The sequence below is a fragment of the Apaloderma vittatum genome, unplaced genomic scaffold, assembly GCF_000703405.1.
Source record: "Apaloderma vittatum isolate BGI_N311 unplaced genomic scaffold, ASM70340v1 scaffold11811, whole genome shotgun sequence".
Lineage (NCBI taxonomy): Eukaryota > Metazoa > Chordata > Aves > Trogoniformes > Trogonidae > Apaloderma > Apaloderma vittatum.
In genome coordinates this window covers 8,911-32,228 of record NW_009700818.1, presented here as the reverse complement: position 1 = coordinate 32,228, position 23,318 = coordinate 8,911, and the positions used below count along the sequence as shown (strand labels likewise).

General features: G+C 39.4%; 1 protein-coding gene across 1 annotated transcript; it reads right to left on the bottom strand.

Annotated features, from left to right (window-relative positions):
* Nucleotides 1-2,610: 2,610 nt before the first annotated feature.
* Nucleotides 2,611-21,940, bottom strand: RAB27A (RAB27A, member RAS oncogene family). The gene is made up of 6 exons (XM_009878886.1): nucleotides 21,819-21,940; nucleotides 8,474-8,646; nucleotides 6,405-6,490; nucleotides 5,415-5,518; nucleotides 4,911-5,034; nucleotides 2,611-2,903 (listed from the first exon to the last, which is right to left on the bottom strand). The coding sequence occupies exons 2-6, from the start codon at nucleotides 8,624-8,626 to the stop codon at nucleotides 2,705-2,707; spliced, it is 666 nt and encodes a 221-aa protein (XP_009877188.1). The 5' UTR covers nucleotides 8,627-8,646; nucleotides 21,819-21,940; the 3' UTR covers nucleotides 2,611-2,704.
* Between the last annotated feature and the right edge of the window lie 1,378 nt (nucleotides 21,941-23,318).

The following is a 23,318-nucleotide window of genomic DNA, read 5'->3' as shown; positions in this document are numbered from 1 at the left end:
GTGAAATACCAGGAGGGCCCGTGAGACCTGACGTGTGTCTGGGAACGCTCACGGTGAGAAGAAAACAGATCGGTCATTTCCGAAACGTGGACAAGATTCTGGCTCAGACACCCAGAAGCTGGGACACGAGGCCAGAAGTGCCTAGGCCACAGGAGAGAACTTAGATGCATTTGAACTTTTTTTAAAAAAAACAAAACAAAAAGCGTAGGGACAGGGCCGAGGGACACAGTGATGGCTGGTACCGACCTGAGCCAACAGGAGAGGGTAGAATTCAGTTCAACAAATACTGACAAGGTTCGGATCAGGAATGTTTAACTATTCTGCATCAATAAGAAATCCTGGGACAAAGCATCATAAGGGATTTTTTTCCAAAAAATGTGCTCCATTACAGATTTATTTTCTTGAAGTAACAGTTTCTCATCACACGAGAATGTTTGTTTGGTTTTTAAAACCAGTGCTGGACTAGGAAGAATAGTGTAATTCACTCACATCAAAGCACTGACATCAAAGCAATTTTATGTAGACTCTCTTTGTACAGTAAATAGTTACATATAATAAGCATGACAAAAATATGACAGTTTCAGTATTTAATATCCAATCTAAGTATTCAAAGGATTCAAAGTATTCAAAAGGAAATATTTTTACACCATTTCAGTAGTCGCTTAGCTCAGTAGTCGGTTACAATAATCCTTATTGGGTACAGGAACTGGATGGAGCTATAAGAACAAAAACTCAGATTAAAGTTAATGAATGCAAAGTTCTACTGCAACCCTCTGAAAAGCAAAGAGTTACATTAAAAGAAATTCAAACACTGAAATACACTGAAGTGCACTGTGTCCTACAGCAGAGTTTGATACTCCAACTGGTCAGAAACAAGACAGTAACTTCAGAAGGCACTCTGAGTTAAACAACAGTAACTCCGGTCCACAGGCATTTTAGAATTCTGGTATTGTACAATAGAAAAAAACCCAACCCTATATTTATTCAATATAAATTGCTTTAATCTCTGTCCTAGCCCCAGTCAAATTATATTGCACTTTTTAAATATCCTGTGTAGGTTTTGATAAAAATCTAATACTTACATGTTGTGTTTATTAAAGAACAATTCATTACTTTGTAAAATATTTAAGAACAAAGTTTTAAAAGTTATTCTTGTATTATTAATATAACCAGAGGCTACACCAAATACATATTATTTTCTTATTAGCTCCTGTTCTAGAAACATTTTTGGTCCTTCAAAAAAAATTGTTATGCTGCAATTCATGTTCACAACTGGTATCAATGCTTTCCTATTGCAGTTTTTATAATATTTAAATAAATAAATATAAAATTTCTAAAGAAGTAATAGCTTTGGAGTTTTGTAAACAAACTGCTGTGGAAAGTCTGTAACAAGATTGAATTTGGCATGTTATGACTTTAATTGGCAATACTTTACAATCATACAACCTCTGTCATTGTAGAAAAGAAGGTTGGTAGGCACATCTTAGAAATCAGTCTGGAAATAAAACCCAAAAATACTGATTGCTCCTTAAGTATGAATAAATAAAAATCATCCAAAAGTAACATGACCCACTGAAACCAAAATTGACATTGATGTGATCTGTATGGGAGTATTTTTTTTTAAAATACAACTTAAAGGAAATGAACAAGCTATGAATGAATATACGATACTCAAGATGTACAGGATGCAAAGGCTGGCAGAATAAAATTAGCATTATAAATTTATAGAAATACTGATCTAGACAGAATGGTATCTTAACTGCATCTCACCAGAAGACAATCATAATTAACTGGAATCCGAACTTGAAGAAACATTCCAAATCTGTGTTTGGTAAAACGAATTTAGTGCAAAGCACTAGCTCTGAAATTTTGGTGACATCTAGGTTGCCCTACATTTCTGTTAAAACATGAGTGGTAACATAAAAGAAACCTAACAGATGTACACTTATGCTGTTTACATATAAATAGATGTATATGCATGTTCTAGAAAATCAGGTGATGTCAAGAGGTCTCCTAGGCTGTGCTGGATATATTTTATATAGTACAGTTGTAGTTTACATGTTCAATTTCATGACATACCCAAAGTGCTCTACATATGCACCCCTGTGCTTTGCTGTAGTTTTTTATTCCATATAGAATAGCTTTCTTTTGGTTTTTATTACTGAAAAATGATGGTTTCAGAGAGTGAGGAAAAGCTACTCAGGTTTTTGTGGAAAATACAGGATTTGCTCTTCAAGATTGTTGTTGCTTGATGAAATGATCAAATGTTTCTGTTCAACACCACGAACCATGTTGGTAAGCTTGCTGTTAGTAGAGACTAAGAGCTGTCCAAATACCTGAATGACTGGTCTGTGTAGTTAATGGAGCCTTCAAAGCACAACTGAAAGTCTTTAAACTAAGAAGCCTACCCTTTCTCGTTGCTTATATGGAGACATGTTTCTAAGTCTGGTAATGAAAATTCCTCTCCTTCCCTTCCCTCCAAAAGTCGAGAATTAGAGGAAAATCCAGTGCTACACCAAATTAAACCTCTGTCCAATCACTAATGAACAGTATACCTTGCAAGCAAAGGTCAATGTTGTTTGATGTTAGAATAAAGCATTAATTGTAGCTCATGAAATAACTACACAGTGTGATTTGTCCCTACATGAAACAGTTAAGCTGCAACTGTACTATACTTTATCACATACTCTAAATCATGGCTAACTTAACAGCTACATTTGCCTTTTTCTTGCTCCTCATTCAGTTGTTCTGTAGAGCTGTGCCCATTGGAGCGCACTACCCCTTCTGGGATCCACGATTTATCCACACACCGTTCCATGCGCTTCATAATGAGGTCAAGCAGAGTTTCAATGGCTTTGCTGACATTATTCCCGTTAGCCGCACTGGTTTCGAAATACGGTATTCTGCAGAGGACAGAACCCACAAACTTACATCAGACAGGTTTTATTCATAGGTGAAGAAACAATAGATGACGGCTGCCACATACTTAAAAAATCACACAGCACCATTACTGCTACTCCGTAGCAGAAACACACCAAGTGGTCGGTGGTCTGAAATGCAAAAGAAATTGATGGAATGGCTGACTCTGTAGATAGGGCAGAAGGCTAAGTTTTAATTTACATCACAGAGTCCACAACTTACAGAGGCACTGGTCAGTGTAAGTTCCCAAAGCTACGCTCCTGAGGGCTGTTTACTTCAGCTCCGTTACCCACAAGAGATCCAATTACTTTATATGGCTTTGTGTGCTTAAGTGTTCTTGCTGATTTCTATCTACATGAGCTAGGGAGTCATTGCAAGAGAGGGACCACTTGTATGGACGTTTGTCTGCAGGCAAGGCTGTAAAGACTCAGAAAGTGTTACTGTTATCACTACAAAAGGTGACTGTTTCTTCTGTTGACACCTCAGCTACAAACTCTCTTATGTGAGGAGAAAAAAATAAATCTCTGCTCAGACCACCTACATTTTTGTTAATGAAAGTTTCTGAGCCCCTTGGCACGGAAAGTTACCTTGCTGTTCATTCATTCTTGTGCATCAGGATGTTTCAATGGCGACACTGTCGGTTTTTAACCTTCTGCGCTTAGTGCTTCCCCAGAGGGTGGTGCCAGAGCGGCTGCATTAGTGTCACTCCCCAAGTAACTGATAGAATCACTTCATAATATTAATTATTTCTTTCTTAACTTGCAAGAGTCAATGAGTGGTCAAAAATATTATCTTATTGTCTCAGTGTGTAGGTCTCCTGCAATCATTTTTAAAATACATCACTTACCCATCAAGGCCTTTCCACAGAAAGGATATTCACTATCTCATGCTTTTGTTACCAGAAGACTGTTCGCTGCAGCAGGATTTATCTTGCTTCTCCTCAGAAGCAAGTGACATGTAGCAGCTATCCTGTTGCATCTCTACACGGCACAGAACTTTGTAACTGCCTACAGATTGGACATGATCTATACTTTGACTTTTAGCTCCCTGTTCCTAAATTAAGTAGGCATTTTCAGCCACGAAGATAAACATTTCATATGTTATTTCCAGAAGTCACACGCAAAGTGATCCTTTTCAGATCTTTAAGAAACTACCACATGCCTTTTGCTGCTGTTTAAAAAGTTTTTGTTTCTTCACAAGCAGGTGGTTGAAATATCATATGCGTTTGCTATTGTCTGTGTGATGTGGACTAAAGCACTAAACCTGTTTGTCTCTAATAGGTTGCATCAGATTTGCCTCTGATGATTCTTCAAGGTCAAGTAAAGCTACTTTGAGACTGCGTGATAAGAAATAGCACAGCACAACAGGACTAGACTCACAGAACAAGGCACTCTGTGAGGAGACTCTGAACACAAGTCCCGAGGCTTTCAAAGAAACTGAGGCCCCATGTTTCCATGGCCACACCAGAGACAATGGCTACCCTACAAGAAACTCCTGCAGAACAACTCAGCTTGTAAATTAGGATATTACTGCTTGGTGTTATTTTTGTTTTACCTAAAATCTCATATGACACTCATCACCTCAGCAAATGCTCTTTCGGATTTCACTTTGTAAGAGACCTGGGGTTTCTATACCCCACAGAAAGTCTCAGCACAGGCAAGAGCAAAGAATTAGAACCCCATCATTCACTTGCCTCGCCAGCTAAAATCTACCTCTTTTCCAGAATGTTTGTGAAAAATTACTTTATTTACTGCCAAGGAAAGAAGATTGGTCAATCTCCAGTGCCAGGTTATTGCAATACCAAGTATGAATTTTTAGGCAATGCAGAAAAAATGAACCTCTAACAGGAAAAAAAGGTATTATATTGGCCACTTACTCATTCTAAAATGATTATTCTCACAGTAACCTTTCACTACACAAAAAAAGGCATTACAAAAAAAATTCATTCTGCTGTAAACACAGCAATAACTGGAAGGAAGTTACTTACTTACCCATACTTTTCTGCAAGTTCCTTAGCCTCTTCTTCTTTCACCATTCTCTGGTCTTCTAGATCACTCTTGTTTCCACATAATACAATGTCAGGGTTTTCACAGTATGCATGCATTTGTAGCTGACCTAATAGCAACAACAGGAATAGGGGTCACAGCTTATTGTCATACATAAAGCTCACGAAGAACACCACCACATTCCAGGGGATACCAAGTTCTTCAGGAAAATGACTCTTTGAAAGACAGAAAATACTGCTTTTACATATGTTAAGATTCAAGTTAGTAGGCAGAGCTGAATTTCAGGTAAGCACTAGAAGCCACCACTAGCAGGTATTACAATTATGAATTCAACATTTACTTTTTTTTTTTTAACTGAGAAAGCTATAAGAAACCATTATTTTCAGTTCAATTTCTCAGTAAGAGTCCGTATCTACAGTCATAGTCCCCTCTCTGCCCATGCAAAGAAACAAGATAAAAAAAATAAAGAAAACCAAAGAAATGCCATACTTATCCAGTTCCTGACATTCAGGAAGCTTTGCTCATTTGTCAGATCAAAGAGTAGAAGAAACCCCATGGCATCTCTGAAGAAAGCTGTTGTCAAGCTACGAAACCTGGACCAGCAAAGTGAAATTAGTTGGCTCATCTGACAAGTTACTGTGAGAACATAATTGTATATGGTTATAAAACTGAGGTAATTGAAGACTGAACTAACTAGAATGAAATATTCGTAAAAACTGTTTTGCTCATGTAGGGGACTGCACAAGAATTGCTAACCATACGGTCTAATCAAGGCCTAAGGAGGCCAAGGAGACCTGTCACTCAAGCGTTCTCACAAGCTTTAGACAAAGTCTTCCATTATAAAGTCTGACTTGATCAAGATTCAGACATTCAAAACCTGCCTGGACATGTTCCTGTGTGATCTACTGTAGGTGATCCTGCTCTGGCAGCGGGGCTGGACTAGATGATATTTTGAGGTCCCTTTCAACCTCTGACATTTTGTGATTCTGTGAATTAAAATAAGAATGAAATTCAAACTTGAAACAGAAATCTGTCCCCCGTACACATCAGTTCTTTGAAGTCTACCAACCGCTAGGATGCTAGTTTTTTGACAGCCAAATAGAAGAGAATCCCTTAAGGTGATTTCACCTGTCTGACTTTCCCTAGACCTCTGCATATTTACAAAAATGTAAGGAGGACTGAAAATAGCAAAAGCTTTAAAAGCATCTATACACATTTGCCCTGAAAAAATAAACGGAAAGTTTCCAGAAGAGAAAAAGCAACAATTGCAGTTTCAGTGTTCTACAGCTGTAAATTACAGTTGTAATTTAATGGTTATTCATAAGAAACTTTCCATCACTGTTAATGTAAGCACACATTCCCATCTTGAGTCATGTAATTACAGTGTAATAATCGATAAAGAGAATTCATGTACTCAGTTCCAGTTGCACTTAGCTTGATGACAACTGCCTTACTTGCTAGGTGGGGGGTGGAACATACCTTTCCTGCCCTGCAGTATCCCAGAGCTGAAGATGTATCCTTTGCCCTCTGCCACCAACCCCATCTGGCCCATTGGGTCTATACACCTGGAAAAGGCAAATTTGAAAGACTGAACATTGGCAGTCTGCCCTTGGTAGAACACAAAATAACTGATAATTCAGTCATTAAATGCAGAAAAACTAACATTGCCAATGCAAAGAACTCAACTACAACTCAATCCCTTTGCTTTATAAGATAAAATTAATATAGGTTGTATTTTAACTTTGCATCCAACTGACTATTTAAAAATATGGGTGAAAGTGAAACTGGAAGAAACAGTATCCAGTAGGCTACAGACTCCAAACTGATATTTAGAGTGGCCATTAATCCTAATTAGAAAAGCTTAATTGTAGTATTTTGATTTTCTGGTTTTTGCTACTGTCTTGTATCATGTTCAAATTAAAATATAATTATAATAAAGCAATAATCAGATCATGCAATATGGCAATGTATTTGTACCATGAACAGAACCTCATTAGCAAACAGAATATACTCAAAGATAATGGCATCTCTTCTTAACTGCCAAAAGACTGCTGAAAAAAAATTGAGGGCAGGTCTTACCATATTATAGCTTTAAAAGCAGAAATTGGATGATAATAATAAAAGATGAAGAGTTTACTCAGCATGAAAATATAAAAAAGGGCATCTGCTAGCTTGAAAAGATCAGACAAAAATAGATTAATTTCTTCTTTAGAATGCTTCATGTTAGGTCATCTTTACCTTCAACTGTCGTTACACCTAAGATTATCAGAGTTACAAATGTATTTTTAGAAACATATAAACTTCCTGAGTTTGCGGATTATATGATTCAAGCTGTGAAACTTAAATCTTATCCTGAGTTACTAAAAATGCTGATCAAGTAAACCACACCATGTTTACTATGCCTCCGAATGAATAAAAACTTATTTCTTTATCAGGAAGTGTAGTGATAGGACAACAGTTAACAGTTTCAAACTGAAAGAAGAGTAGATTTTGATTAATGTCAGGAAGAAATTACTTTCTGTGAGGATGGTGACACACTGGACCAGGTTTCCCAGAGAGGTTGGGGGTGTCCCCTCCCTGGAAGTGTTCAAGGCCAAGCTGGATGAGGCTTTGAGCAACCTGGTCCAGCAGAAGGTGTCCCTGCCTAGGGCAGGCGGTTGGAACTAGATAATCTTTAAGGTCCCTTTCAACCCAAACCATTCTATGATGCTTTGATTATTCAAGAGACCAGTTTCACATTTCACTAAGACCTTTACTCCTTGTACCACTGAGGTGCACGTCATCCATCAAAAGCTGGTCTGCACAATGCCCACTACACCATCAAGATTTCCGGACACTTGGCAAATCATTAGACTACACTGAAACACTACATTAGACTACACTGAAACTTCTACATAAGTATGAAAAAGAACTGGTGCCAACTCAGTTTCTCAGTGCTGTAAGGACCAGCATCCCATTGATTATCATAATGCAGTGCTCAGCTTCATATCAAATTTAACAACAATTCAAGGGTTAAGAACAAAAGCCCCTACCTTATTTTTCACAATTCTCTGGTAGTGGTAACTGCTTAGGAAGCCAGACCAGCACTATATATCGTACTACGCCATTTCATTCACATGTTTTAAAACGTGTTTAAAATCAACATTACAGTCTTTGTTCATTAGCCATTTCATTTCACAAACAGCAAAACCATTGTTAATAGAGCCTAATCCTTCCCCATGAAGAGATTCAACAATCAAAGTGCTACTGCGGGTACTATGTGCACACCTCAGAGTAAATACACTCACCAAGGCTTGCTGAGCAGTTGGAAGTGCTTGCTTAGAACAGCTCTTCTTACTTTAACTTTGGGGTAATAGGTATGGGACAACACACAACAATGACAAAAATAACCATGTAAAACAAAATAATTTTCATGTCACAAGGTTAAGTAGCTACTTGATTGCATGCCTACACATAAGGATTGGCAGGTCAGATTTTTAAAAAATAGATTCTAGCCATCACCAAGACAAATACCATTTTAAAGTAACGAATTATTTATGAAAACTCACCACTCTCTTTTCTCGAAAGTCAATGCCCACCGTTGTGATGAATTTGGAATTAAATTTGCCATCTGTATACTGGTAAAGAAGGCTGGTCTTTCCTACTCCAGAATCACCAAGTGCTAGAAATTTTATGAGGTAATCATAGTCCCCATCAGACATAGTGAGAATTCAGAAGACACCTTAAAAAGCAAAGTAAAAAGGATTCATTAGTCAACAACTTGGGCAAAGTTTCTTTTGACAAATGTTTAAAATACAAATGACTACTTGAACTAGAAAGCATCCAGCAGTGGCGGCACCAGTGCAGCCTTTTACACACATTTCACTTTAAACTCTCAATTATGCTAATTATCAATATCAAATTCAGCTGCAATTGAAGAAGTGCATAGTAAATTTTATCTTATTCCTCCTACCAGAAAGACTTTTAACTTTCACAGGAAAGACTGAAAATCAAGCTCAAAGTATTCAAGATATCTGGAACATGAACTGCAAAACTGTTTTTAATCTGCGTGGAAGCTGGCAAAAAGCTACTTAAACATACCAACAATCCTGACCTCATTTCACTGTGACATTACTAACATATGCCAAAAATCAGTTCCAAGCTGCCCACTATATTTAAATAAAAATTAAAATTTTCTATTAATAGCTATTCTTCTAGTCTTGAAAAAGCTTCTTCACATGAAGAAGAAAAATAACTAAGAAACATTTTGGTGGTGGTGGTGGGTTTGTTGGGTTTTTGTTTGGTTTGTTTAGAAAATTGATTTTCAAAGTTTTTTAAAGTTTTTCTCATACGCCAATTAACCATTTAAACTAAATCTTGATCATGAATTGCCATTAAATAACATACACGTTTTTTCTGTGGCCTGTACACATTTAAGAAATTTCTCTCTATCCTTTTTGTGTCTTTGAAAAAATAACAGCTAAAATGCATAACAAAAATCACTGGCAAGTGTCACTTATACTAGAAAGACCAATGTAAGTGCACTAGTACTTTCTTGTTGAGTAGTTACTGAGCCTCTCCTCCCCCAAAACAAACAGTAGAGAGCTGTCTTATGTTGTGTTCAAAAACATGAGCATGAAGAGATAAGCCTAAAATAACCATCCTAAAAGCAACATAAAACTGGCATTAAATTGCTTTTTATGAAATAGATACGAAAATACAAAAGTTAATTAAAATTAAATGAAATTAAATGAAATTTTTTTTAAAAGGTAAAATCTGCTGTTTCGACTGTAGATCGGTATTTTTGGAGCTATTTGTAGCTTGAACTAGACAAAGTTATTCATTTCAAGTCAAACACTGCAGTAGTTTATATCAACAGCACATCAACAATTCATTTCTTGAATATCGACTCACAGCTTGAGGTTTGGAACAAACTCTTTATCTCAAGGTGTCAATCAGCATCATTAAGCCAAAACCATAACCATCTTTAAAGCTTCACCTTACACTCTTTGTTATAAGACAGAATCGTGATCAGTTAGCTTAGTCATGACTGGACTTACCACAATCAAACGCACTCAATGGTCAGATTTACACTCAGATGCTCCCCAACCAAAGAGTCAGTGGAAAGCATCTGACACTTTTTTGCCATTTCTAGTTTCCCTTTCTATAGTCTCCCTTTCCCCAGCCAAGGCTTGGTTTACATTAGGCCATCAACGACAGTAAAACCTTGCAGAAAGGGGGTTTAGTTGACATTCACTACCGCACCACAGCCAGCTAATCCTTTCCACTGTTGTTTTTTAATACACAGTTTTGCAGTACAGTAGAAAACTGGAGGGGAACCACCACAATGAGTGAGATCTTTATATAAATACACCACAACTGCAAGCCTGCATCCACTACACAGGCCCGAAGGAGCAGCATATTCAAGTAAGCAAGTTGAACAGCAATCTATACAGTGATGTAAGAATTCTTTTAGAGGAAATTAAAAGCCTTGATCCATTAGACACACTCATACATGCCAGCAAAAGGGGTTTCTGAGGTTTTGTTTCATTTTTAAAACCTCCCCCTGCTGGGGAAGGAAAAAACCAATAAAGTAAAAATCATATTGTCAACCTTGTAGCTCTACAAACTCTTTTCATCGAAATACACTAGAAGGAAGGAAAAATATTTTTGAAAGCTAACAAGGAGGTTTTTACTAAAGACTGGGTTTGATTCGGACTTCCGTCTCGTATATGATGTTTCTTTTGCCCTCACATGTTCTTCAAGGGCAAAGGGCTATGTAAGCTTCCCCTCTACGCAAATACATTTTCCTTCAGCTTCAATAACTCTAAATTAAAAAGGCTTAAATGCAAGTCTTATGGCCAGTATATTATACAAAGAGAAGGTACCTTCATGTCTTTACTGTCTCACCTGTACAGAAGTACTTGCCTTGTCATGTTGGTATTTTATTAGAGATGGGAGCTATAGGCATACAGAACATACTTTTAGTAACAGATACAAGTGATAGTGTCACCTAATGGCTGCTAATTTATGTTGTAAGAAAGCTAGTTTATCATGTGCTCTGCACAAGACCTTATGGAGGAAGAAAGGGTGTGAGAGCTACTACTTGAAGCTTGCATGAGGTTTGCCTGGCCAGATTTTGGTGGCAGGGGGGCTGTAGAGGCGGCTTCTGCAAGAATCTGCTAGAAGTTTCCCCTAAGCCTGACAGAGCCAATGCCAGCCGGCTCCAAAGACAGACCCACCGCTGGCCAAAGCTGAGCCTATCATATGATAGGTTAGGAATATTTCTGTGAAAACCTATTTAAGAAATGGGGAAGAAAGAACTGCACCACACAACAACTGGCAGACAGAGGAGTGAGAATATGTGAAGACACCAAGGTCAGTGAAGAAGAGGGTGAAGGATGTGCTCCAGGCACCAGAGTAGAGAGTCCTCAGGGTTGTGGTGAAGCCCACGGTGAGGCAGGCTGTCCCCCTGCAGTCCATGGGTGTGATGGGGTGTAGGTGTCCACCTGCAGCCCGTGGAGGACCTCACACCAGAGAGGGTGGATGCCTGAAGGGGGCTGTAGTCCTGTGGGAAGACCATGCTGGAACAGGCTGCTGCCAGAGCCTGTAGCCCGTGGAGAAAGAGAAGCCCACACCGGAGCAGGTTGGCTGGCGGAACTTTTGTGACACTGTGGGGGACTCGCCCCGGAGCAGTTTCCCCCTGAAGGATGGCACCCCATGAAGAGACTCACGTTGGGGCAGTTTGCAACAAACTGTCTCTTGTGAGAGGACTCACACTGGAGAAAGGTGTGTGAAGATCGTCTCCCATGAGAGGGTCCCCACAATGGCCCAGGGGAAGAGTGAGGAGCCCTCCCCTGGAGGAGGAAGGAGCAGTGGAAATGACATCAGATGAACTGATTGCAACCCCCATTCCCTGTCCCCCTGCACCGCTCAGGGTGAGGAGGTAGATAAACTGGGATTGATATTAAGCCCGAGAAGAAGGGAGGAATGGAGGGAAGGTGTTATTATTTTAAGATTGGGTTTTATGTCTCGCTACTCTTCTCTAATTTGTTCTTTAATAAATTTAACTAATTTCCCCAAAATTGAGACTGTTTTGCCCAGGACAGTAGATGCAGGTGATCTCCCTGTCCTTATCTCAAACCATGGGCCCTTCATTATATTTTCTCCCTCTATCTAGCACAGAAGGGAGGGTGATAGAGTGGCTGTGTGGGTACCTGGCTGCTGGCCAGGGTCAAACTACCACAAAGCTGTAAAAAACTATTACAGTTCAGCTGCACCCTGCCACTGGACAGAGCTGGGTAAAAGGTCTGGTTTGAAGAGAACGGTCAAGGTTAGACCTTGGGGAAGTAAAACCTAAAGGTAGTCCTAGGGTCGTATCCGATGTGTAGAGCATCTGTTTGGACAAACGTGCCACGTCATCTGGACCACTTAAACCTCAGTTCTGCATATGGCTGGTACAACTGGCAAATGACCAATGGATGACGAGGAGCCCTTCACAGAAAGGGCATAAAAATGTCTTCTGAAGGACTTGCTTGAGAAGGAAATTTTCTCAGTAGGCCTTTGAAACGCACACACCTTTCACTGCACCCCATAATGTCAATCTATTATTCAGGTATCTCCAGGGAGTGGTTCTTGTGAAACCCTGCACAGTTAACCTATCCTTGGAGACATGCAAAGAGCTATTTTCATAATAGTTTTAAGCCTTGTCCTCCTCCCTGAACAAATATTTAAAAAGTGATCTCCACCCTCTACTTCTGAGACCTGCAGTCCCAGTACCCAGACACTTCCAGCTCCACATAACAGAAATAAGAATATATTCAAAACAAAGTATATTCATAAAAAAACCTCCTGGTTTTAAGTCATGGCCCTGTTACTTAGTAACTCCATCCCATTTTTTCCTTACAATTTTGCGCTTTTTTTAATATTAGGCTTTATATCAGGTAATCAAAATAAAAAAAATACTGAATTCATTTTAGTATGATCATTCTCAAACCTTGCTTCTAAGCATAAGAACTCCTTGGCTGAAAAAATTCACTGATGGACACATTTTTACACTTCACATCAAGCCCTCTAGGGTTTTGCCTTTTGTAAACCCCTCCTTAAATCCCACTCAGCTCTGGCTTTGCAATTCACTTAGCATGCAGATGTACAGGGTCTATAAGCAAGTGCTGGGAAAACCTCACTGGCCTTTTCCGTTGCTGACAGGACCCCCAAAGCCATCACTTAAGCTGTGCCTGTAGGACTGCTGCTCTGGAGCCTCCATATACACACATACACACACACAGCCAGATTGTGGCTTGCCAAGGACGGATGCTCTGCAAAGCAAGTGCTGCTCTTGTTCAATGGATTTCCTAGTCCAAGGTACTGGCTCATTAAAAGGCATCAATGTTAACAGACTCGTATTTTTGCCTCCAAAACACTCAAGAGTATGGCAGTGCTGCTCCTGTACAAAATTAAGGAAACTGGATTGGCATGCAGGATTTCCCCTGTGTGGTATGGGGACAGGGAATATGTTTTCTGAACTGGCCTTGCACAGAACATGCAACTCCTGTGCTGCTAGAGCTGATGGAGGCAAGAAGGGAAAAGTAAGAAGGCACAAAGAGATGAATAAACAAAAACACAGTAACAAAAAGCAAACACAAAAAATAATTGAGCTGCAAATAAAAATGTGTACACACATACACGTGCACAGTGTGAAATTCAGGCAGTCTGAACATCCTCTTAATCAGACAGTCCTCAAACACATGAATTTGAAGTAAAGTATAACACTTACCCCAAACTCTGCTAAGGGAATAGTCAGGGCACGCTGGAGATAGTACTTCCAGTAGGAGTATTTTTCTAGCACCACCTCTTCAGCACACAGCCAAGAGGCTTACGTGTCACCTGTTTGCATTCATGGTGGGTGCTCAGAGATAAAGGGGTGTGCCTCATCTCCCTGTCTAAGGAGGGTGCTGCCTGACTGACTACACAGTTCACATGTCCCATTTATTCCTAGAAGCAAACAGCATTTCAGAAGAAATTTCTGCATTACCTACCTAGGAGCAGATCCAAAGTACCTGCTAAATCACCCACACACCTTAATACAATTATATTGTTCCTAACAAGTGTTTTTACACAAAAATGTATTAATGATGCAGCGTATGGATCACAGCTGTTCAGCTCCATTCATAGATTTACATCTTGTATAGACTTCAACAATTTCAGTAGCAGTTTCATACGTCACCTGATCTGTTAAAGCAGAAGCATCGAGAAAGCGATCTGGGCCTCTGAGGAATAAATTCAGTAATCCGGTCATACCAGCACTCCCAACGCACTACAGCAAAGCAAAAACCACATTCTTGCCTAGCGTGGGTGAAGCGTAGCGAATGGCCTCACCCTCCTCTAAGGCTTCAGCAGCACCTTAACGCTTGCAGAACTGGTCACCGTCAGACACCTGCCACCTCTGGTGAAACAAGGGACTGGGAGCTTAAACCATGTTCCTGCCTAGTCATACCTTATTAGAAGTGCCTTTGACTAAAAGCTGCCAGATATGTACAAATGTAATATAAACAAATTATGACAACAATTTTTTAAGAAGTCAAGTAACTGCTATGCTGGGGAAAGAGAATCATGAGCACTTTACTGAAGTATTCTGAGCTGCACTACTTTTTTTCTCAGAAAAATATATGACCTGACTTGCTTTAATTTTGCCCAGAATTGCACTTTCTGCGACTTCTGGGACTTTTCTGCAACTTCTATAACAAAAATGAAAGCACTTCTTTTTCTCACAAATGAGAGGAAGGGATTCGGTTGTTCTGAGCATTTATCTTTTGGTTACTCTGAGTTGCTTCACTTAACATTTTAACTCTAGAGGAATTCTAAGGAACTGTAGGATCAATGTCAAAGGATTGTCATTCTTCAAAGAATCTAAGTAATATTAAGAATGCTCAGGATACACATAGGAGTCTGCAAAAATACATGCAATAAAATAGGCTCTGAGGCTTTTGCTGCTCAACACTGGTGTCACTTCTACTGAAAGTGCTCTAGGACATTTTACCAGCTGCCAGCATTGCTAGAAGTGCAGAATTTTGCAGAGCAAGAACTGACAGGCACACAAAGCACTCTGAGAATGAGTTATAATGGGAGATGTGAGGCATAAAATCATGATCCTACCCAGAAAGGGGACAGAAAAAGAGTAGGTGAAGCAAAAAGTCTGCAGATGTGGTGAGAATCTTGCACAAGAGGCCAGGCAAGGAAATAGCAGATTCTGGATTTTGTTTCCAGAAAGACAGGGGAAACTGGGAACAGAGAAACGAGGAAAGGAAATAACAGCTAATTTTGCAACTATATACGCATTTCAGCATAACTAAACAAATGAGGAGGTGGCTGAATTTCAAAGAATGGCTTAAAGGGATGAAAGACAGAATGGAACTGGAAAAAAAATGGAAAATAAAACCAGGAATGCTGCAGGCAATATTCCAGCATCACCCATCTGGAAGGATCTTGGTGCAGTTTCACCTTCTCTGCAAAAAGCACAGCACCATCTCTATTCCTTCATCAGCTTCTAACATATTCATGCTTCTCAGTAAGAAAATACTGTAGAGAAGAAAAAGATTTGCAATGGTATCTGATGAAAACAGTTGCGCTCTCCCAGACTACCTGTCCCCCTCCTGGGAATAAGAGCTTTTGCCTCCCAAGTCACCTCTTTGAACACTCATCAGAAGTTGCTTTCAAGTTGTAGCAGTGAAGCAAACATTTGTACTGTGTGAATAAACTCCAGAGTAGACTGGGAAAAGTAAAGTAAATAATTCTTCTGTTTGTTTTTGTGTGGTTTTTTTTAAAAATAGCTCCATACTACTTTCTCCATACTCAACTACCCAGCTGTTCCTCTGATAAATACCATAAGCCACAATGCCTTGCAAGTTAACATGCCATGCTTTTTCACTAACTTACAAACAGGAAATTCAGAGCAATGCTCAGCATCCTTTCTTGATGTGACAGTTCTGACCTCTTTGGGATTCTGCTCATAGTTTACCCAGAGCCTAACCTTAACATTTGAAACATCACAGTGTACCTGCTCTTAACAGTACCAAGGAATTAGGAATAACAGTCTTACATAGATTTACACAGTTTCCAACTCTTTCAGTCAACACAGGAGCCACCAGGATTTCACCCACAAAGCTGGTCATATTCACAGAGGAGGGAAGTATCCAGAAGTTTGCCCACCCACTCATTCAGCAACAATTCCAACTCCAGAAGGGTAAGGAAAAAGAGTGCATAGCCACTGAAAGATAAAGGAGAAGATTATAAGAATCACACAGGATCATAAGAATTAAGCATCCTGGAGATAACAAAAACCTCCAGCAGACAGCTAGAACAAGTAGACACATGAAAAAGCAGAATAAAGGGAGTAAGAAAAGGTTAAAAATCTAAAATCTGATAAAGGAAGCAATTTCATACGAATGAAGCAACACCTCAGGGAAAGCATGTGCATGGACTCATGCTAAAGGAAGTATTATATTTTATGCTCTGGCTATACGGGCGATTCAGTAGGCTGCAACGCACATTAGTCCGGCCAGGTTCTTTGCTTAAGGCCATTAAAGCACACACGGTAAACAGCCAGAGGAAAATATTTGCAGCTTCTTTAAAAAAATTTTTTTTTTTCCCTCCTCCAGGGCAGGAAAGTTCTCAGCTGCCTTCCACTTTGTTTTGTAGGACAGATACCTGGAACATAGACAATGATTCTTCAAAAGGTCACACGTCAAGCTTATGAAGGATAGAAGATATATGGTGCATTAGAGGGAAATAATCTGGCAATAATAAATTATCATGATTAGGTCAATTGAAAGTCTACGGAGAAAGTCAGGCAACTGACAACCTGAAGATGCCTCCTACTAACTGTTAGACAGAAGTGAAACACACAAATATGATACAAATGGGACTATAAAACTGCATCATTTACCTAACACGATGTGGGAAAGCATGCAAAGGGGTGAGGCAGGAAAGAACTTCAGTGCAGAATTTAATCCACCTTTTCATCCTTTGGACCGGGAGACACTTGCTTCTCTTGTTTTTCGTAGGAGGTAAATTGTGCTCCTCGTTAACTCTGGTTTTTGATTGGAAGATGCAACAGAAGTTACTTTTGTTTTTTGTACAGTTGCTTCCATTCCTGAGCATTACTGCATTTCCAAAACACTGCAATAATTCTTATTTTTGGTGCAATTTACTTGATTTAGTTCGACAACAAATAACAGGTGGATGCAACATTTCCTATGTGCCGTTCTGGCCACTTATTCCTCAGGAAGTTAAAAGTTTCTCATTGCTTAGATGACATAGAAATAGTCAAAGATGTTTAAGTCTGTCAGAAGTTAATCTGTGTACACCTGCCAAATGAAAACAGCTAACCATAAGGCACCACGGCCTTTTGGAGCAGGACTGATGCGTCAGATCACACTTCCAGCCATCAGTGATAACAGCCTGTTCCTCAGAAAATGGATGAGTTATCAAAGTTATTGACTGAACAACTAATCTACCCATTTCTAGTGGGTTGGAAAATCTCTGTAACCTATGAATATCAGGCATGACATTAGGAATAGTAAGTTATGTGTGGAAATACCTAGTCCGAAGAGTTTCTTAAATGGATCTAGCAAAAAGTGCAAAATTATAAATTTATAGTTACCTGTGGGAAAGCAAGGAAAACTGTCAGTTGAGAAAAACCCTGCCCAGTAAACTAGAAAAGGTTATTCCTCCTACTCCTTAAACTCAAATCCAATGTGACTGGCCTGGAAATACAGGGGCCAGAGATGCTAAGCAGGTAAGTTGTGCTCATGGATAAAGACGGAAGGATGTACCTAGATTGATAAAACTAAGGCTCACAGCCAGCATTCATTTCTCCCAAACTTAAAAATGACAAAATCTTGACAGAAGTATCTTTGCAGCTGCTGAGATCACCAGTCATACTCCAGACCATGCTTGCAACCACTGCAGAGGACTGCAGGCTGGCAGCATGACACTTCAAAGAAATGGAGAGACGGGTCAGTTGTGAATAATCTGCTCTTAAGAGGTCTCAGAAAGGAACTGAACCTTTGATTCCAGAGTCTGCAATAGCTACAGTCTGAGAGGGGTATTTTCAGGCAGTACAGGGCAGGATTTTTTAGCAAACACGTCTGAAAATAACAAGCATATATGATGCTTCTATGTTTCATATATGTTATGAAAAAGCTAGGAAAAACTTGCTGAGATTACTCTGGGCATAATTTACATAATGAAATACCACTTCTGCCTGAAACAGAGCCAGGTGGTATTCACTAGCCCACAACCTCTTCTCTTCAGGAAGTTACTAACGCGCGACAGCAAAGCCCTAACGTTGATCTGTGGCAGTGAGACACAGTCATTTTGGAGCACGCTTGTGACTCGAAAGTATCATTCTTAAACTCTTCTAACAAAGCAAAGCTAAAACTACATATTTTGGTGTTGTTTTTCTTTCTGCAACAAGTCACTGAATCTTCCACTCGAAGAGCTCCAGAACTGCAGCACGTATTAACACCGTCCAAGCTTTCTCTAGAGGCTCTGCAGTCTGTCAAAATATTCAGACGGTGCTTTGGCAAAATGTTTGCTTCAATTTCTATCCCAGCACAGCTTCTTTTCTAGAGCCTCAGGAAAGGATAATTCAAAAGAAGCACCGATTAAGCAGGCTGAACTGCACAACACAAAGCTTCCATTCAGAATGCCTGCTGTTTTTCAACCTGAGTTGCTAACACTATTTATCTTACTGCTCCACAGTTATATCTTGGTATACAGCAAAACCTGCTCAGGTAAACAGCACAACAAAGTAGAATTTCTTACTAATTCTTGTCATGGAGGTATGCATGAGCCTTGCAAGGAAAGCAAAAAGAATCATAAGTCAGAAGCCACAGATTGCCCGTCTGATTTATTTAATTATTCCCAGCTTGACGGAAGGCCCAAGATGGCTGTAGAGTAGCACCCCCAGCTGAAACCTGGCAGCTCTTGCCAGCTTTTCATCCTGTATGTGCCCTCCTGCAGAATTCTTTCGTAACAATTCATGCAGACATAGTTCTTCAAGTGTCACTTTAACTGTCCTACAATAACAGTCTATCTCCCACATCTCTCCACAGAAGTCTTCAGTTAAAATTATTATTCGGAATGTTTCTGCTACAGCTAATACATGGCTTAGCAGCAGTGAGCTTGCTGAACAACCACTTCTATAACTCAAGTTCCAGAAAAAATATACAAAGTTATTCTGAGAAAATAAACTGCCAGTCAGACTGTTCCAATTGATCCAAGCAGTGCAAGTTCCCTGTAGAAAACTGTGTTAAAAAACACACGTGTAGTTCTCATGCCACAGTGGATTCAGACTGTGCTTTCTTGGCTTAAAACTACGTATAAAACTTTGCATAGTTATGAAGAATCCAAAAGCCTTGTACAAACTGACAAAGCAACTACATATAATGATTTGCAATTTTTTATATTCTACACTGTCCAACAAGAGTTTCTATTTGAAAAGAATCATTAAAGCAAGCGCTGCTGTGTCATCTACTATTAAAAGGCTGACTTTGGCTTGCAGTGTTCATTCTGATTTTAAAATGTGCATATGATTTCCTACAGAAGGAAATAAAAATCCAGTAACAAGATGCCGGTAAAAACAAATTCAGTCTGTGAAAAAAGAAAATCTGTAAGCACTGTCAGTACAGCTGCAGTGCCTATAGCGGAGCTATGCTAATACACACCAACCCACTCGCTACCAGAGAATTCCCAACTCACCAAGATCCCAGTTATGCTTCCATTTATACCAGCAGTTGCACCATAATGCACAAAAATTGAGGTTCTTTTAAAGAAACTTTATCCCCATGGCACAGTTTTTAAACAAAATCCAGAAGCAGGAGCTGTATTATTTCCTAGTTATGAAGTCAAACATTTTAGACCAAAGAAAAGTTATCTTAACTTTTTCTCCTTAAAAAGTTACTTCTACTTCCCTTTGACTAGGATATGTTCCAGGTCTTTTTCCATTAACTGTTTTTCAGATTTTTGAGTTAATTCTTTAAATTTTGTATCGTTTCAGAATTTTTGCTGACCTTTTTTCAATTTTTTTAAAGGCAAAAAAAAATTTTTCTCTTTGATGTCATTCTTAGTAACATCTTTATAGAATTCTAGCTGAATTAGATTCCTAGTTTGTCTTTACCACGCGTAATTACTAAGGGTGTTGTGTTAAAGATGGTGTTGTAAATGAAAGACATGCTGAAAAAAAAAAAAAACCAAACATACTGAAATCCACTGGGAGTATTGACAGGGAAAGGGGGGCAGCATCACATGCTGGAATATTGTTTTGCTCTATACACTGGAACACCAGCATTAGCAAATGCAATCCTCAAATAAGTTAGGCCATTAGAAATCACTGCCTTAAAACATGCTAGAAATTGTTTCTGTAACAGACGTTCAACATGCACATACAACACAATAATTGAAAAGCATTATACATCAGTAAGTTACAATGAAGCAGCTATGACAACTAATCCATCCAGCACATGGGGGAAAACAAAACAAAATAAAACAAAACCACAAAGTCAAGCATCAATGCTTACAAAAATCCTTCCTCCCAGTTACTTTATATAAGCTTTTTCATACACTGAGGATGTCTGTAAGGAAACAGCAAGAAGACATACTTATTTAACTACATTTATGAATCTGTCACTTCTTTCTCATAAACACAAGTCAATGCATGATGATCAGGACTAGAAAAATCATCCTAAGATACCCTATGTTAGACATCAGTTAAAACCCTGGGAAAGCCTTGTGACCTTCCCATGGAAGTGGAGGAGAATACTGTTTTCTGGTCTTTGAACAACTTGGTTATTTACAGTCCTTGGTTATTTACAGTCTACAAAAAACAGACTTTTGGTCCATGATTAGAAAAATGCTGGCAAAAACATGGGCTAGAAAGGATGCCTCACTACAAATTCATGTTTGGGGTGGCAAGGAATGACCTAGGCAGATGGGCATGTACATTTTGAGTTTCTTCCAGAGGAGATACAAAGCACAGTAATAAAACCCCATCCCCGTATTGCCTTTACCATAATTAATTTGAAGATCAACACCATTACTATACGATTGAACAAGGAATGTGAACCAGGTGAGCTCCCATGGCTCCTTGCAGTCCCATTTATTTTGCTGATTAAAAATAACAGACTGGGCAACACACTATTTTTACTCCTTTTAGCACCAACACATTTAGTATACCTAAAAAACATTGATGCACAACTCAGTTAAAAACCCACCATTCTAAAGCCCTGTTTTACTAAGTACAGTTTATCATTATATGAGAACACAGGAATAAACGAGGGGGGAAAGTTCAAGCAGTACAACATTGAAAAATACTGCATTGCTTTGTTCTGTATTATGAAATGGTATTTGCGCAGTACACCTAACTATCAAAGGTCTAATTCCACCTTCTAACTCCAGAACAAGTTTGACTTAACACGGAAGGAAATGTAGGCTGATGACTTGGGACCAGAAAGGGCATCTTCTCGTTACTGTGTCCAGATGCTGGTCACTGCAGTCATTTATTTTAATCTTATTGTTAAACTCATCCAGTTTTGTCTTTAAATCTGCTTTAGAAAAAGCAATGACCAATAGCATACCAAACAGCTGCAGTTTTGCCACTTAAACTCAAAGCTTGTTTTACATAAGCGATCATACCTCCCAGTTCAAAGTTTACTTTTCCCTCTAGAACAAGAGGATGCAGCAATGATGAAGTGTCTCTCAAAACGGAAACACTTCAGTCAGTTTGTGGAAAAGCACAGCTACATTGTTTCAAAGCTCCTAACAGAGGAACCTTCGGCACACAACTGTCAGCTCAAGGAAAACAATGTAATAAATCTTATGAAAATGAATAAAAAAGAGAAAGTGTTTACATACCTATGCTTAACAGCTACAAATGGATCTGTAGTTTTCCAAGAGTACTTCAGTGACGAGTTTCCTGACACAGTTGCGATCTCTTGAATACCATAGTCATGCAAGAGCCTTTTCTCATCTGCAGGTTGTATCAGCAGAGAAAGAAAAAAGAAGTGTAGTTCAGAATTATAGCTCTAAAATTCGCACTGACGTGCAAAGCTGCCAGCCCCACACAACCACCCTACCCACCTAATTACATTCAGCTGCTTGTCATGTGGTCTTGCTGACCGATCAAGTGATCTCTTTTCCTCCTTTTCAAACTAAGCAACACAGTTAACTAGATCTCCCTAAACCTGGTAAAAAAAAAATTAAGCCTCCACATAAACCACTGACCCTCCTCTTCCTTCTCATAAAGAGAGGAAGTTGCAGTATGTTTCACTACTATTAAAAAAAAAAAAGCAAAAAAAAAACCAAAGAAAACCAGCAAACGTAGTAGTTACATATATTGAAACAGCGAGCACCAAAAGCTCCTGGCTCGCTGGACAGAGGTCCCTGTGCTGGGTCTAAGGGACGAGAGAGGACCTACACAGCCACCTCCAGTCACCACAAGGCCTCACCCCCTCTCACACAAGCCCCTTGCTAACAGCAGAGGACTGAGCAGCGTGGACAAAGTGAGCTTTGCGCTCACCAGGTAAGATCTGGCAGATCACAAAAGACTGGTCACTTTGCACAATCCTTTCTTGTTTCTGTTTCTTTCCTCACAGTGTTTCAAGAGCAGAGAGGTTAGAAAGGAAATTAAGAGGGATTCTAAGACTCCTCACTAGCCTTATTATCTGAGAGGCTGCAGAGAGCCTGCTACAACATTTAATATATCCTTAATGCATTCATCTACCAGTAACGAAGACAATTCCACAAGCTCCTTAATTCATTTGTTTCAGTGATCAACTATCTCGCCTCCTCCCCTGTGATTAGGGAAATTTTTATTGCCCTTACCCCAGCGAACACCTAAGTTCCATATGAGCTGGCAAACAACTGTCCGCGGTGGAATGCTTTTTCATGCCCTGCCTCAGCATTTTTCCAGATTTAACTAGAACCTGTTTCTTTAACATTTTCTTAACGTTATAATTTTTAAAATTCAACCCATTCTTGGCTCACTCCAGTCTTCTATAATTTTCACCACAGTTTCAGAAGAATACAGAAGTCCCTCTTTTGCTCCCACACGCAATAAAAAAGTCTGTGTTCAATCTTCAGCAACGGGAATATTTTTACTCCTTAACTGCTTCCCTGATTGATACCAGCACATTTGTTTACTGTGAAGAAAAGTTCAGACCACAAGCACCCAACAATCTCTGGTAACTGCTCCAGAGCACAGAAGGAGGAACAGGAATAAGAAATGTTGACAGACAAAGCAACAGCTCTTCTGCCCTGTTGCAAACAGCCCTGAGGGGGTGACTGCACACACTGAACGCAAACTGCCTGTCTGGAAGTCTCAACCAGCAATGTAAATGGACTTCAAACTCTTCC

Excerpts from the sequence above, each read along its gene's own strand:
- RAB27A (XM_009878886.1), bottom strand. The coding sequence starts at position 8,626 with ATGTCTGATGGGGACTATGATTACCTCATAAAATTTCTAGCACTTGGT. Across the intron at positions 5,519-6,404 it reads GATACTGCAGGGCAGGAAAG|GTTTCGTAGCTTGACAACAG; the intron begins GTATGTTCCACC and ends TTGCTGGTCCAG. Across the intron at positions 2,904-4,910 it reads GAACTTGCAGAAAAGTATGG|AATACCGTATTTCGAAACCA; the intron begins GTAAGTAAGTAA and ends TGTCCTCTGCAG.